This window comes from Pelmatolapia mariae, linkage group LG18, assembly GCF_036321145.2.
Source record: "Pelmatolapia mariae isolate MD_Pm_ZW linkage group LG18, Pm_UMD_F_2, whole genome shotgun sequence".
Lineage (NCBI taxonomy): Eukaryota > Metazoa > Chordata > Actinopteri > Cichliformes > Cichlidae > Pelmatolapia > Pelmatolapia mariae.
In genome coordinates this window covers 14670995-14688644 of record NC_086243.1, presented here as the reverse complement: position 1 = coordinate 14688644, position 17650 = coordinate 14670995, and the positions used below count along the sequence as shown (strand labels likewise).

The 17650-nt window shown below is 41.0% G+C and overlaps 1 protein-coding gene across 1 annotated transcript in view; it reads left to right on the top strand.

Moving 5' to 3' along the window:
* Positions 1-16813, top strand: part of ece2a (endothelin converting enzyme 2a) — a 98776-nt gene extending 81963 nt beyond the window's left edge. The window contains exon 4 of the mRNA XM_063462765.1: positions 15628-16813. Coding sequence (XP_063318835.1) covers positions 15628-15918 — 291 coding nt within the window. The 3' untranslated portion in view covers positions 15919-16813. The remainder of the gene's footprint in view (positions 1-15627) is intronic.
* The last annotated feature ends 837 nt before the right edge of the window (positions 16814-17650 follow it).

Below are 17650 nucleotides of genomic sequence, written 5' to 3'. Positions count from 1 at the left end.
TCACTTGCTTGTTTCTGCTTTCTTCTTCAGCTACTGCCAGGTGCCTTATCCCTGGCTTGCCATTAAAAGGGAGAGGAAGAACTATTGATGGAGCTGTTTCTGTTTTGGCTCTTGGTCTATTCAGAATATATGTCAGCGTGCATTGACGTTTACATTTCCTTCTGGCTTAAAAGGAACGGTTAAAGCAGCAAAAACGTTGGCTGCCGTGCAAATGGCATTAAAATTAAAATGCGTTGTGAGATTTAGCGAATAAGAAAACAGAGATGTAGAGGGTGTGAAAAGGAGTGAACCACAAAAAAGAGGGGAACACCCTCCCTCCTCTTGTTCTGCCGTCTTCTAAACGTGTCACTGTACCAGGCGCTCACGTTTTGCTCCAGTTTCTCTGCAGTTCTTATTTCCCCGAAGCTTTACAATTTTTTTTCCAACTGTTCTGAAAGGCAGATGAGTTTATTAATTACACATTCGCTGACTCTGTGCCTTCCTATCCAAGTTTTTCTCAAAGTCTGCATCATTTATTTCATCATACCGAGCCAAGAATAGCAAACATCGCTTAATTAATTTAGCATTTTTGACCGCAGCGATGTTCTGCTGTGTATCTGCTATAAGCAGCGACCTCGTATGAGGCGTTTTTAGAGGAAGCTTTACGAAAATGAAACACAAAGCAAACATTTATGCAGGCACACAAACGCAAGGGAAAAAGTGCATGAAAGGCAGCGCAGGGATGCTGGGAGCATAACAGTGGGCGGGTGTGGTTGTCTGATGAGTGTCTCCGTCTTTTTCCACCGGTGTGAAAAGTAGTTCAGTAATTAAAGCAAACCTCTGTCTGGTCCCCAGTGGAGAAGGGAAGGCAGGAAGGGTGAGGAGGCAGCAAGAGCTAAAGAAGAAATGGGAGATAAAAGCCTGAGATGGTTGTAGTGGATGAAAAGGAGAAGACACAGATGTTTTAATTTTAGCTCAGTGTGCCAGATTGCCACGAGGAGAGAATATGGCGTCCGAATTTGAAGATGCTGATTAATTAGACACGGACACACACACACTAATGCTAATATCACGTCTCACAGCATGGATACGCCATTCAAATTTAGCCCGAAGACAAGAGTTTCCCTCATTTTTCAGCTTTCTTCAACATTGAAGAAGCCCTTTGTAAATGCATCAGCAGTGACCCAGTTCAGAGCTGCAGTTAGTATCAGATAATAGTGACTCCTTGTCTTTTATTGAACTCCTGCATACACCTAAAGTCAGTGCACTAATAAGGCTGTCGAGAAAAACTTCTGACACACAAGTGCGCTCGCCATAGTGATTTAAAAAAAAAAGAAGAAAGCCTTACATCTCAGATAAATTTTTCTGTTTATTTCCACAGTAAATATTCAGTGTGTTTTTGCGTCGTTGGAGCTGTTTTCTCATATCAGGGCTGCTCGTTATCTGAACTTTTTTCACTTTCTCTCCTCGCCTAATGAAGGCGTGAGTTTCCCGTCGCCACCGCCTGGTGTTTTTGTTTTGAGAGGTGTCCCGCTTTGACCTACATATGTTACTGTGACCAGCACAAAACTTTCATCTCCATGGCAACACAAGGTATGAGAGGGAGAGATGCGCCTATTTGAAAGGCGTGCTCTTGTTGTTGTCGTCGTCGTCGTCTTGCCACTGTAGCTCGAGCCTCCGCGAGCCCGCCGCACAACCTGCACTCAGGTTTGTGTCAGAAAGGTGTTGAGTCATTTTGGAATCGGCGCAGCTCTTTGGCAGCGCATCACGAGCTGGAAGTACACACGCACATGTAGTCGAGCACAAACAAGCAGTTTTGTCCCAGCAAGCTAAAGGGGGTGTGTGGATGTGGAGGGAGAGAGCGGAAAAGAGGAGAAGGTTTCTGATGTATAATTTATCTGTGTAGTCAGCGGGTGGAGGAGGCGATGTGGGGTGAGGAGGAGAGGAAAATTCAGGGCAGGATGGGTGGGTGGGTGAAAAGGAGGAGGGCGGAGATGAGGATGGGGAGAGGGAATCCAACATTGTCACGTTTTCCTCTGTTATCCATTGTTGCTCCAAGTACTGTAAGTTTTCCGGTGGGAATAAGGGGCTGTGTAAACGTTAAAGGCGTAATCAAATTTTTGCTTGTTTATTGTGTCGTTTTTGTGCTTGTCATGTGCACCAGTTCAACTCAGATAGAGCTGGACCTTCAGTCGCTGATATTTTCTGTTGTAGACAGAGTTTAAAGTTGCGCGTGCACATAAAATGAAGCTTCTTCGGGGCAGATGGTTCCTCATAGCAGCTGCACATTTGGCTCTTTAGAAGCAGGAGAGAAAGGGATGGATAAAACAGTGGATGGAGGGATGAAGGAAACAAAGCAGGCTGTTGCACCCCTGAAGGGAAGAGCAGATTTGCTTTGTTAGGAGACCCACATTGAGTAAGCCCCCCCCCTCTACTTATTTTCTCTCCTGTCCTTCTTTTCCTCCACGCTCCTCTCACCCACGCCCTCTTCGTTTCTTCAAGACGTTTACACGTTTTTGCCATCCACATGCTTGGCTGCAGGCTTCGGGTGAGGTGAAATGGAAAGCAAGAGAGGCGGTAGATTTCAAATGCACATTCCTTAAGGGAGGGGGCTGCAGAACTACATGATCCCAGTAAACAAGATGGGAGGGAAATTATAAAATATGATGTGAAAATATGACCTAAATAAAAACTGCACCTCCTCCCTGCTTTTTTTAAAATATCTTCGCCCCACTTCAAATGTGTGTGTGTGTGCGTGCGTGTGTGTGTGTGTGTGTGTGTGATTGGCGTGCAAGTGAATGTGCGGGTGTGTGTATGTGTTAACGGTACGTCTAAGGGAGACAGTAGGCTGTGGTCCATCCAGGTCTGTTGTCCAGAGATAGCGCTCTGTTGTTGTCTCTACCCACTGATCAGCTCTGCCTCACCCACAGTGAAGTGGGTGCACACACACTCAGGCACGCACAAAGCGCCACCTCCACCTCTGCCTGCCCCTCACAGTCCCACCCCCATACTTCAGCTTCTACCTTCAGCTTGGAACAGATGGCGGCTTTTTTTTACTTAACAAGCATTTTAAGATGAACACGTTAATTGACACTGAGTTTCTTTATTCAGCACGTTCTCCTTCATTTTCAAAATCTGGCCTCCTACTTTATCCACGTTGCAACAAAATATAACTTTTTTTGTTGCTGGTGAATTTAAAGGTTGAAAAATAAGAAAAAGGATAGGATTACAATACAGGTGTTATCAGGGGAGAAATGACAGAAGTATAAGTTGTACATATTCCCGTTTGCATGGTGTTGAATAAAATTTCACTTGTAGATTCCTTACTTTCACATCAACCCTTAAACATTCTAAATTTCATCTCTCACATTTTATATCTTCCATATTGAGTCCACAGAGTTTTAATTTCTAATAGCAAGGAAAGACCTGAGAAATGGAGGTAGTATAGGATGAACTCCTCCCCCTTTCAGCTTCTTTTTTATGTATGTAAACTCCTATGAAAGTAATCAGTATATTTCTAAAGACATATGAAAATGATCACAGCAGTATCCTATATGCACTGTTGTTTCAGTCGTTTTTAGTTGTTTTTTTTCCCTCACAGACATACAATTGTATACATTAATAAAGTTCATCAGCTTTAAATTATTTGGATGCCATTTCAACCCTACAGTCACCAGAACCATCTAAGCCCCCCCCCCCCTTTTTCTGCCAAAATCCATCATGGCACTGATTAAATAAGGTGCTGGAAAAATTCCTCAGAGCTTTTGGTCCACGTTGGACATTTTCAATAAAATCTAGAGGTGGGAAAATCCCACTTGATCAGCAGTTTCTGAAACACTCAGACCAGCCTGTCCGGCACTAACAACCAGGCCATGTTCAAAGTCACTGGAATCACTTTTGTTCCCCATTCTCAGTTGGAATTTCAACAGATCTTCGTGACAGTGCATTGAGTTGCTGAGTTGTCATTGGCTGATTAGATATTTGCATTAACAAGCAGTTGAACAGATGTACCAAACAATCTGTCTGGTGAGTGTACATTTAAATTGCAAATATAACGCCAAAGACAACACGATAGCCTCACACCAAGAAAGTTCTGAGTTTGAATTCACCACCTGGCCGGGGCCTTTCTGTGTAGCATTTCTATGTTCTCGCTGTGCCTGCATGGGTTCTCTACAGGTACAGTCCAAAGACATGCACGTTAGTTATCTGGTTAATTGGTGACTCTAATTTGGTTGTAGGTGTGAATGGTTTGTCTTTCTGTGTTAGCCCTGCAATGGCATTTCAACCTGTACTCTCTTGCCCTGTGACAGCCGAGCTAATGGATGGATGGAAGCCATCTACACCACTCACTAAATGATTTGGGAATTGCCAACTTCTGTGTTGGTTCATAATTTTTAACAATTGTTTTTAATTGAAATGTTTAATAGAACTGATAAAATGAATACATGAACAGCTATCAGAAAGAGATTGTTGTTGATGCACAAGAACAAGAAAGGATGAAGGTTGAAGTGTGTCTGGAAGACAAGGTCATTCTGTTGAAGTCGTCCTCTCGCATACAACCCACAGTAGCTGGCAATTTGTGGTATTTTGCATCAGCTGCATTATGCGAGGGTGCTGCCTGAGTATAGAGACAGGATGCGGGACAATTGCTGGCTAGCTGTGACCCACTGTTATATTACTGGCCCAAATTAATATTATAATAAATCTTTATTTGTGCAGACATTTGCTTCCTTGCCTGCACCTCCGTTGAGTAATATCTAGAGAAGTTCAGGGCTCATGAGCAACTTAACATTTCCATCTCAGATGAACCCAGATTATGCAACTTAAAGGTCTTGCAGAGTGAAATCACAGTTATGACCACCTGTCACCCTGTCCTCATCTGACCACCAGAGACCATCAGTTATCTCATATACAGTATCTTTAGGCGAGTCTGAGCTCAGCGAGGAGAGACAATGGAGATAACCGAGGATATTGCAGCCCAGTGAGGACAGAAAGACAAAGCAGTGAATAGGAGAAATTCAGAGTGCGCACCTGGAGAAAGAAAGACTGCTGAGTGAATAAAATGTCATTCTTCTTGGCTCCACAGCTTATCTTCTCTCTGACTAATGTGGAAAGGTCAGGCAGGGACTTAGACTGACATATACAAAGTTAATAGTTCAAAGGTTTAAATAAGTTGATCTGTTTCTTCCAGTACCTAGATTCTTCAGGTTATATCTACCAGACTAATTCTTGTAGTCATCCAGAAAAAAGGTTGACTGGTAGTCCTCATATATATTTATTATATTTGTTCTTTTTTATTAAGAACATCTTTATTACGTGCCCTATTACTCTCATGCAAGATAATTATAAGACTTTATCTCATAAGCAAAATATAGTAGTATGTTAGTTCTAATGCATACAATACATATAAAACAAATAGTTTGGGGCTTTTTTCTATTTGTTGTAGGTTGTATTTGAATGTACACACTGGCATGCATGATTTGCATAACAAATCTTAAGAAAACAGTGATGCAATCAGCCAAACTGTTGACGTACAGAGGGAACTTTAGCAGTCTGCAGTGTTTCTTTCTGTTTCAACCACTTTGACTGCCAATTTTTGAACAAGATATTTTATTTGGGGGAGGAAACTTAACTACTGTCTGGAGATACAGCTTACATGGCAGCCTGACAATCTGTTCAGATTTTAGCAGACAGGTAGCACAGAAAGCATTGATTTGCACTATTGACAGGTTGTTTTCAAGTTGCAGACATAAACTATTATATTTTTCCTGCTCTAAAGCCCTCAGTGATGTCGTGGTCATAAAGCAGTTTTATTAGAGATGCCATGTTCAATCAAACCTTCTTCCACACTTATAAAATCTAAAGTATGACCACATTTTAGATTCAGTCCCCTTAAAATATTTAAGTTTCCAGAACTCTCTCACTGGCTCTTGACATTTTTTAATAGACTAAAACAAAACCTGCATTTTATTCTCAAATCTTAGATGTTAGTTTGGCTGCATATCATTTAATTTCAGTTATTATTAAATAGCACCAATTCACAACAGCAGGTTTATACTGGAAGGTAAAAACCCTTCAAAATTTAAAGAAACACCAACAATTACTCAACCACCTGTGAGCAAGCACTTGGTAGGAAAAACTCAATTTTAACAGGAAAACAGTCTCCAGTAGAACCAGACTCAGGGACAGGCAGCCATCTGCTGCTACTGGTTGGAGTGAAGGGGAAGAGAAGAGAGCGTAGAGAGACAAGATAAAAGACACACTATGAGAGAAAGAGGATGAATTTAATATTTACTAATGATTAAATACAGTAGTGATGCATAACCAGACAGACAGGTAAAAGACCCGAGTGAAGAAGAAATGCTCATTGCATCATGGGAAGCCCCCAAAGTAAATACCTAATAAAATAGTTAAGTTACCATGTTAGTAAGATTTTTAGGACCAAGTAAAGACCTCAGTTTTATTTGAATTTTGACATAGTAAATTAGATTTCATCCAGGCCTTTACATATTAGAATAGAGCTTTTCAAATAAAGAACCAAATGGGTCTTTGGTTGACTGATAGGCTAGGGTGAAAGATTGCAGTCACTCCTACTCCTCGACCTGTGCTTTGAGGATTCTGACAGTTTATAGCCCTTTTCCACTTGTACCTACTCGTGTCGGCTCGGCAAGGCTCTACTTGGTTTTTAGGGTTTTAGATGGTAGTACCTGGTACCAAGTACTTTTTTAGTACCTATTCAGCTGGGATTCCAAGTTATCTGAGGCGATCCAAAAATGTGATGTAAACGGACTGCATACCACCAACTGGCTACTCAGTGGCATTGCTCAATGAGTCATGAGAGCATCTCCTTCGCCAAAATCAAAACTGCCATTTTTGAAACCCGGCAACAAGGGATTTCACTATACAAAAAACAACAATGTGGTCCCTGAATATGACAAAAAAGCCATGAACCAAGCAGCCGGTGTACCATTGTCTCATTGTGGTTCTTTGTTGTGGCGTTTGTGTTGCATACAAATGATGTCACAGGACTTTTGGCTGCTAAACGTACAGTCGTTGCTATAACGACCTTACGCACATTAGATGGTACGGCCGTCGAGCCGAGTAGGTACTAGTGGAAATGGGCTATTAGTATGACTTTGAGGTGGTAATTCACTTAAACTAACATATTCATCCTGTACAGTTTCTGTATAGCAGAATAAATCAACATGTTCATCAATTATTAAATCATTTACTAACAGGGAATCAGAAGAGAGAGGCCTAATGTTAATATAAGTCGTTTTGAGGTTCATTGTACTTATAGGGTCAGTTTGGTTCATCAGTAAGCTTAACAAGACTACCTGGCCACAGTAAACTGTATTATCCACACCAGTGCAAAATTGATCTTAATGGTGTTGCCAGAAATGTAAGCAGGTAATAGCTAACAAATTGTATATGAATGTTGCAGGGATGCTAATTTTAGATTAGCACAATAAACTATGTGAATATGGAAAAGAGCTCCTTAAATATAAAATTTAGGTTAATCCCATTTTAGACAAAGCTGCAAAGACACTGGAGACAACGAAATGCATTTTAGCTCAAAACTTACTGATGTATAATTCCATCAGGACTGCCATAGCCAAAAGAAGATTATTTCCATCTGCTCTTATTTATATTTGGCACTGTGGCTCTGTCCTGATACCTCTCCACGCTTCCATGCCAATACGTGGAAACCTTACAGCGGGAAGAGCAAGAGCAAGGAATCAGTTAAAAGCTGGTTTAAGTCAGGTTGAGCAGGGGTGCAGGTGGGTTGCTCAGCAGCTTACAGATGACCAGATGTGAGTGGACTTAAGCAGCCTAAACATTGTTTTCTTCCTAGATTTATAAATTAGATGCATGGAAAGTATCCGCTGAGCCTTCAGCTGCATTGAGATCAACTGATATGCCAGGATTGTGGTGAAGTTTAACTTCATGGCCTGCGTGAACTAACGCTGTGCTCCATTTTCTTCTCCCTGTGAACTCCCTCTAGGGAATGATAACAAAGAGATAAATTACCCAAAGGTGTCAGTGGGAGTACCTGGGAAATCTCATGGGAAACTTAACTCCGGATCTCATATTTCCTCTTTATACATTCAAGACACGTCAGGTGACTTGGACACAAGCTTCAACTGCCACGCTAAATAATTCAGAACAGGCTATGACCTGTTGGTGTGTGTGTGGGGGTAGGTGTGTGTGGGTCCATGCGTGTCATTGTGTGTTTGTGTATCTCAGCAAGCCATGCTGCGTTTTCAGGTGTGTTTGTGTATTTTGGGGCAGCACTTCAGTAGTGTGTGAAAATGAATACTACCACAGTGGTTTCCCCTGTCCTCTTGGAGGATCCCTGTGTCCTACTTGGGATCAGCTTACAGATGTTTGACAAAGAGTGGATGGACTGAAAAGAGCCTCCGTGTTTTTCTGACTGCATTTTCATATAAATCCCAGTTTATCCATCTGTTAATTCCAATATGTGACTCTTTGTGTTTGTTGCTTTTTTCTCCACTTGTCCTGAAGAAATTAGATTCTTTTTTTGTGTGTGTGATTTACATCATGTCAGAGCTGCTGCCATGCACGAGCTGATTTGCATATAGACTTTGTATAAATATGACTCAATTCACTCAGAGCATCATCCTCCTCCTCATAAGGATTTTCAGTGTATGCATACATACAGGCCCATGCTGAGTGTGAGAATCTGGGTTAGTAATGTATCTTGTAAACACACAGGGTAATTTGATGTATGACTAATGTATTACATTGTGTAAAATGACCTGAAACATCAGATAATTTATTGCCATCCTCTAACTGCCAGCCTCACTGTCAAACAGTGGGTATTACAGTAGTTATAGCTGACTCGTTTGCTGTAGTTCAGCGTCTTCTTGGGTTGCAGTGACATCAGTCACCTGTGACATAAGACTCTGGAGTTACACTCCAAAGGCACAGAGTGCAGCCATACATCTCAATGTCATGAATAATGTCTGAAGTGATGAAGTCAGGAGGATGTTAACTTGCACTGCAGTTCAGTGAAATGCGAGTTGCACTTTGGCGTAAAGTTAAATGTGACAGCCAAGGGACTTTCTGAGAAAACTGCTAAAATGTACAGTATTAAAGGAACATTTATATGATACACAGGAAGTTTCCTTTGGCAACAGTTACTTCCAAGCATCAGCTAGGTCAGTACGGGTGGTTCTGTTTGAAAGAGCAGCAAAAGCTCGAGGGGTGGAGGTGGCAAAAATCACAAGTTGCTTCTCTTGTGCTTTGTTTCATTTTTTTCACTGACTGTTTGGCGAGGTTTCAGCACCCAAAGTTGCTTGGTTTAGTTTTAGTTTAGGTTGTGGTTAGAGCTGGGCGATAGAAGATTTTTTCATATCACGATATGTTTTTTCCATTTCTGGCGATAACGATATATATCACGATATAAGCCAAATAACTATATTTGTAAGATTTAAATGTGCCGTTGCTCACGAGTAAAATGTGAAATAATCTGCAGCTTGTTTTGATTTAAATATTTATTTCCCATAATAAGTTCAACAGGGTAGATGTACTTAAGGAACATGAGACTTCAGTTTCAGATAAATAAAGGCAAATATTGCAAACTACACAAAAGGCAGCCGCTAAAGCGTTTAAGTTTCAAAATAGAACAAACAAAACAGACTACTAAATTGTCAATTCCACTTAGAAACAAAATATTAATTCTAAAAATAAATCTTAGTTTGTTTTACAGAAGAACAGACAAAATTGACTAACTTTTGTCAATATCAAATAAACTGAGAACTAAAAGGAAATTCTCAATCTCTCCTTGTTGTATAGCTTAGCTTTTCAAACAGTTTTAACAGTTACTTTAGTCTGACAAAAGCCGAATGACGAATTAGCGCTTTCAGTCAGAGATTGAGCATGCACCGGTTTATTGTATTTCCAGACTTGCTTTCAGCACAATTTACAGTGCGCGCTACTCTGTTTTTTTGTCAGACTTGAAATAACCGAAATACCTTCACACTACGGAACTTCTATGGCCCTTCCGTTCGACAATCTCTCCGGCATTGGAACCATCATCGGTTTTTTTCTTCGGTAACCTTCGCTCACGCTCTCGGTTGATTTTTCTCTAGTCGGCAAACTCATTTCCTTCATTACCTGGGCAGCCCGGCTGCAAAAACAAATACACATGTGCGCCTTGGCATTTGTGCTGTACGTAACAAGTCACGTGACGTGACGCTGCGGCTGTGATTGGTTCGGCTCTGCGCTACTTAATTTGGATTGGCTGTTCTTTTTTTTTCTCTTTTTTTTTTAAGAGGACAAGAGAGATGAGGTCTATCGCAATAGTTTAATTTTTCTATCGAGAAAAAGTTATTTCGCAATACATATCGTTATCGTTCTATCGCCCAGCTCTAGTTGTGGTTTTGCATTAAAATAAACCACTCCACTCTGAATCTTGAGAGGGGGTGCCACATGGTACATGCATTTAAATGTGACAAGCTTGGTCTCGTTAAAGCCGTGGTAGGTTTTCACAGCACTGATGACAAAGGACAATCTCATGCATTTCTGTGAGACTCTACCAATTTCAAGAAAACAGCATTTTCTGGCATCCCGAGACTGACAACAGCCTAAATATACACATAATACTGACTCACACAAATTTATATATTTAATTCCTAAAGATCTCAATTTTTCCAATAAATGTCAATTGTTTTTGATAAGTTGTACTCTATGGATTCTACCCATTTCTACAATATATTACCAAAAGTATTCACTCACCCATTCAAACCATTGATTTCAGGGTTCCAATCACTTCTATGGACACAGGTCTGTAAAGTCAAGCACCTAGGCATGCAGACTGCTTTCACAAACATTTGTGAAAGAATGGGTCGCTCTCTCAGGAGCTCAGTGAATTCCAGTTATGAAAATTTCTTGCTACTAATTATTCCACAGTCAAATGTTAGTGGTAATGTAACAAAGAGGAATGACAGCATCTCAACCATGAATTGGAAGGCCACATGAAATCACAGAGCAGGGTCAGTGGATGCTGAGGCTCACGGTGCGCAGGTGTCATCAACTTTCTGCAGATGTCCAAACTCCATGCGGACTCCAGATTAGCTCAAGAACAGTTCATAATGAGCGTCATGGAAGGGGTTTCCATGGTCGAGCAGCTGCATCCAAGCCTTCATCACAAGCACAATACAAAGTGTTAGCTGCATTGGTGTAAAGTACACCGCTACTTGATGACTCTAGAGCAGTGGAGATGTGTTGTCTGGACTGACGACTCACGCGTCTCCATCTGGTAATGTGATGAATGAGTCGGGGTTTGGCGGTTGCCAGGACAACGGTACTTGTGTGACTGCATTGTGGCAAGAGTAAAGTTTGGTGGAGGGTAGATTATGGTGTGGGGTTGTTTTGCAGGAGTTGGGCTCGGTCCCTTAGTTCTAGTAAAAGGAATTCTTAATGCTTCAGCATACCAAGACATTTTGGACTATTTCATACTCTTAACTTTGTGGGAACAGTTTGGTAATGGCCCCTTCCTGTTCCAACATCTCTGTACACCAGTCCACAAAGCAATGTCCCAAAAGACATGGATGAGCGAGTTTGGAGTGGAAGAACTTGACTGGCCTGCACAGAGTCCTGACCTTAACCTGAAAGAACAGCTTTGGGATGAATTAGAGCGGAGACTGTGAGCCAAGCCTTCTCGTCCAACATCAGTCTGACATCACAAATGCCCTTCAGGAAGGATGGTCAGAAATTCCCATAAACACTCATAAACCTTGTTTATATCATAATAAACCACATGGATTAAAATGGGATATCACTCAGGTTCATAAGTGTGCGAAGGCAGACGAGCAAATACTTTTGACAGCATAGCATATTTGAGGTGCTCTTTGGAAGGGATATATATAGGCTTGAATATCAAAAACTCCAAGATACTCTTTTCAAAATAAAATTAAAATGTCTTTATTTTCACAACAAGGTTATGTAAAAACTCCAACGCAGTTTGGCACACAGGCCCACATCAGGGAATAAAATAGAGTCCATGAATCAACTAAATATTTTCTATTAATATTTCACCAATAAGGGCCTTCCACGCGGTGTGTTCTACTAATAGCAAGCTTCCACCTAAGGGTGAGTGAAATATTCCACCAGTGAAGCCCCACCAACAGGAGACGTCTTCAAAGAGCCTAGATAGATAATAACATCAAGTCAAACATTCATCCAAATTCATTTCATGTCAAACTATAAGAACACAGTAAAACATTTACTGGGACCATTTGTGTTCTCGATAAATGTTTTGAAGAGAAACATGATTCAAACCAGTCATGTTTGTGTGCTAAGTGGAAACAGCTGTGAGGTAACATGTTCACCATTCCTACTGTGTAGACGGGGGAAAGGCAGCAGTGGTGTGTTTGCCATCTTGTTTTCATTTTTTATTTCTTGCTCTTGTGGTCAAAACTCAGTTAACACAGCTTTGAGAAACACTGAAGTCTGGATTCTGCGCTTCCCGACTGGCTGACAGTTATTTCAGCCTAGCTTAGTTTAGCTTTGTCAGGAAGACAGCTAGTGCAGTTGTCTGCTTTTACCCAAATGTTGTAAATCTGAACATAAAAAGGTTTCAGTTTTAAATACTTTTATCTTGTGTCCCTCATCTGGAACATCTTCTTCTCTTTCTTGTTTCTGTGCCTTACATGACATATTTCATCCCATATCCAACATCTCCTCCACTCTTCCTCTCGTTTTTCCTCTGTGTCACAGTGAAAAGTGAATAATTCATATATAGGCTGCATGCTGGTGGAGATGAATCATGTGAGAAGAGCAGGATACACGTGCTCCTCTGAGAGCAACTCTCAAAAGACCCCAGCAGTATATGAGGATTGGCTCCACACTCTGTCACAGTACTGTACAGACCGCAGCCACTCCATCCCAGCTTGCATGACAGTCACACGTGAGCTCAACACCAGCTTCTCTGCCCTCAGGACCCGGGCAAGAAGCCACCCAGAAAGACCATGAAGTAGCTTCTCTCTGCATTGTCTTTTCAGTAGATGTCTGTGTGTTCAGACAGATATCATAGCCTGTTTATCTAATAGTTGTTTTCATTCTCAAATGAATTTGGGACAAACTCAGATCATTTTTAGATCAAATTAAAAATCGGGACCAACAGGTTAGGTCCAAAGCTTTTTTCTCCAATGGGCCGCATATTTCTGGGGAGCGCACAATGCCCAGGCCTGTTTTGGAGCAATCTTTCTTGGGCATATAGGAGAACACAGTTGACGCACACATGCACTGAGTACCATTAACACGAAGTCTCACAGCCAAATCTGTAAACACTGACAGTATTCAATCACACTTCACACCAGGGATGTCAACCTCATTTTACATTGTAGGCCCCATTCAGACTACTTTAACCTTAAGTGTCCTGAACCAGCAACACGTGATATTGTGTAAAATTACAGACTGTCAGACTGTCCCATCATTATAAAATATAAAGTTTATTTAATTAAAAGAAAATGTCCTTTTTTATGCAAATCCCCTGTAAAAACAGCAAATAGTGAAAAAACAGGAACTTTGTCACTTAATTGTTTCTTACTTAATTGAGGGGGGTTCTTTATCAATAGAAAAAGCTTTAAAGGTCATGAAAATATCCCCTCTTTCACATTTTCCAGAGCACCCCCACCCCCCACCCCCGGCTGAATCATCAGTAACAGTTTTGATCTGAGTTTAACAGACAGATTACTGAACTATCTTCTGATGTCATATCAGATAATAGATTTAAGAAAGCTACTGCAGACTTGTAATATTGCTCCTACAATCTATTATTCACTCTGTTGACATGTTTGATTTATGGAACACAAAAAAATGCTCAGTTTGTGTCTACACAGAATTCTGTGAGTTGTGTCTCTTTACTCCCACACACACTTATGTCTCTGGAGAAACTCTCTGCTAATGTCTAACTAAATGTGCGTGTGTGTCTTTATACTCCTGCTTGCCTGAGCTCTGCCTCTTGTGAAACTTGCCGTATCCTGATGCACACGTGTATCCCTCGCAAAGGATAAACACGCTGGTATGGTGAGAGAATCAAAGTAGCAATTATTCATATGCAGGGACCCTCTAAGTTTTCATCCTGTCACACCGTGTTATCAGACCGCGTGACTAAGCAGCAGCCACTGTAGACTGAGAAGCTCAGTGCTTAAAGTCTGCTCTGTCAGTTTGAGATAATTTGGTATTTGACAGATGTAACAGATGGGTGACATGTTAGGGGAAAAAACTTAACCTTTCACTCCTACAGTGAGAGGATCAGCTGGCTCTATAGTGTCCCTTCAGAGGTAATGGTCACTGCACATCAATACAAAGTTGTTCTGAATGGTCACTTTTATCCTGCGATGCAACACTTCTGTCCTGATCACAGTGGTCTCTGTCTGGATGACACTATCCTCCACCCACAGGGGTTGAGGTGGTTTGATGAGGATGAAAATGATGTAAATCGTGCACTTTGAACTTCACAGTCACTGATCATTAACCTAGCCAAACACATATGGGAGGTTTTGGACTCCCAAGACTCACATCATCCCAGTAGAGTCGAAAAGACTTGGAGAATCTCTAGCAGCGTGTGGTTGACAAACTTTACCGAGACACTTCTTTTTTTCTTTTGTGCCTGTCAGTGTAATTAAAATTCAAGGTGTATAACAAAGAAGCAGCAGCCACAGAGACATTATGACTCAGATTTGAATTCACTTTAGAAGATTGCTTCTCCCACACCGTTACTTTGAGAAAAAAAAAAGATTATCTCAGGTTTTATTTTCCAAGCTCCAGCCTTCTTTTATAATAACATTGTACCCACCATAGTAATGATGATCACTCAGTCAGATGCATACTTTCTAAACAAAAACGAGGGTTTGTTTAGAAAGTCTAGCTTTGCAGAAAATGCATGTAATTGTCTTAGCAAGCCTACGCAGAGATGGGCATTATGCAACCACCAAGTCGCTGAGAGGCTTACAGAGTAAAACACCTTGTGCGCATTAAAGCAACCTGATTGGCTGATCCATGCAATAGTTTTTCTTTAAATCACAGAGACATGAATCTTTGAGAAAGTTGTTTTTTAAATTCACAGGAATATTTCACTAGAATGCACTCAAGACATCATCAAAGGTCTAGTACACTTAGTGCAGCCTAAAGCAGTGCTCTTAAAGCGTTCTTTACTCAATAGCGTTCCTGCTGCAGAGTACCTTGTCTTATAAACCAACTAACTAGATATCAGTCCACATTATGCCATGCTGAGCCCAAAGCAGCTGACTTCCTGTGAGGACTATGATTGAATCTTTGGAAGCTGTTCCTTTGCCTTTGCCTAAAGGTTTAAAGCATGTACCAGATAATTGAAACGTCCACTTTAAATATTATCATTATCTTTGTTGCATATCACTGTCCTGTCCCTGCCTTCCCATTGCACCTGCCTCTTGGCTAAAAACTAAATAATCCCACAAAATAAAATAATTCCAATTTTTTCTATTTACATAAATCGTGAAGATTCATTGCCCAGCATCATCAAATACTTATTAGTCAGGTGGTAGTGACCGTGTTGAAAATTATGATTATGATGTGTGTCTTGTAGGATGTGCTTGTTTGTCCTAATAAGGTTCTCCTGCTTTTTATTTGCCTTCTTAGATCAGCCGCTGCCTGAAACGTGGAGGTCGGTTTGTCTCCGTTACCTTCGCCCAGCCTTTTTTCAGGAAACGGCTCTATGCCCGTACGGAATATAAATGGTCCATCAAACATCAAAGTTATGGAGAAGGCTTTGAATATTTTGTGTATGTCATGACCAAAGGGGAGAAGCTCAGCTCGGAAGATGCAGCTCTGGAGAAAAAGCTGCTGCAGGATACCGAATCTCCACCACCCAGGATTACTACAATAACAAATGATGATAAGGAAGACTTCCTGTCTAATATTGACCTGTAGGGTGACTCTGATATATAGGATTGCCTTAATAAGTAATCTTTATATTGTGATTTTTTGCAACGGGAAACTGTTAACCAAATTTCTGCCTTACTGTTTTTATGTATTTATCAAGAATTTGTAAGGAGTATGTTAGAGTGGATTGTTAAATGTTTGTCATTTTTATGCTTGCCATCCATTTCTACATTGTTTTAACTGTGGGATGAAAGCAATTCCACAGTCCCCCTCCTCAGATTCTTGAGTTTTTGGGTGAGGGGCTGTAGGTTTGATTACAGACACATCCTATCTGGAAGGTCTGTTTGATGTAAGCTTCCTGCCCAGCAGGAGGTCTCTCTCTCTCACACACACACACACACACACACACACACACACACACACACACACACACACACACACACACACACACACACACACACACACACACATATACATACAGTGCCTCATCTTTGTAACCAAGGGGGGTTAAGAGGGGAGGTACGTGTTGTAAACTATTGTGTGAACTGTAACAGTTTGTCAATAAATAGCTGCGAGGGAAGCTGCTCTTAGAAGGACTTTGGGCTGGAGACAGGTTAGGAGCGTGAGCTCCAAGAGCTGGTTCTTGACCAAAGGCCTCCCTTGCGCAAGTAATCGATCGAACGCTGTTGCCTTGTTTTCTTTCATGATGAATAAGTCTCTAGAACTAGCGGGGTTTGTGGGAACAGACCCAACAGAGTAACTATTTTATACTGTTTGACGTACTAGATATTAGTTTTAAAGTCTAATTTTATCAAGATACCAATACATATTTGGATAAATGTTCTGCATATGTAATTAAGATGTTTTAAAGATAAGAGAACTGCTGTATAAATGGAAATTGAAATCCATATTTTATCTAAATGTTTGAGACAAAATCCTGCATCTGACCAGATGTATTCACAATAGTTTAATAGACAAATGCGTGCCTTTTGTCATTTTGAAAACATGATTAACAAATGTTACTCTTAATAAATTTCTCATTTGCAAAGAAAAAAAATGGCTAACTGATCTGTTGTCTCAATTCTTCACGGCTCAGATTCAACAAGGTGCTGGAAACATTCGTCAAATCCCATCTCAGAGTTGCTCTGTTGGATTGAGATCTGATGACTGTGGAGGCCACAGCAGCAGCATCACCAGCCTGAACTGTTAACAGAAGGCAGGATGGATTCATGCTTTCATGATGTTTACACCAAATTCTGACCCCACCATTCAAATGTCACAGTCGAAATTGAGGCTCATCAGACCAGGCAAAGTTTTCCAGTCTCTTATTTTCTAGTTATATTAAGACTGTTTGAACTACTGGCACCCAGTGTGGTCTTCTGCTGCTATAGCCCATCTGCTTCAGAGATGCTCTTCTGCATACCTTGGTCGTAATGAGTGCTTCTTTGAGTTGCTGTTCCTTTCAGCTTGAAGCAGTCTGGCTATTCTTCTCTGATCTCTGGCATCAACGAGGCATTTTGACCCAGAGAACTGCCGCTTACTGGAAACTTTCTCTTTCCCGGACCATCCTCCCCTATGTGGGAAAATCCCAGATGAGTATTGAGTTGTCTGATATTTCAAAAGTGCATCACATTCCCCAAAGAGGGAAAAAAAACTTGGCCTAATCTCTTCATGAGTTCAAACTTGCCTTCTCGTACATACAAGAAAAGAGTGGGAAATCTTGTGATTTCCCAGATTCGGGCAGATTAAAGCTAGGACACGAATGATTTGGAGCTTTCAC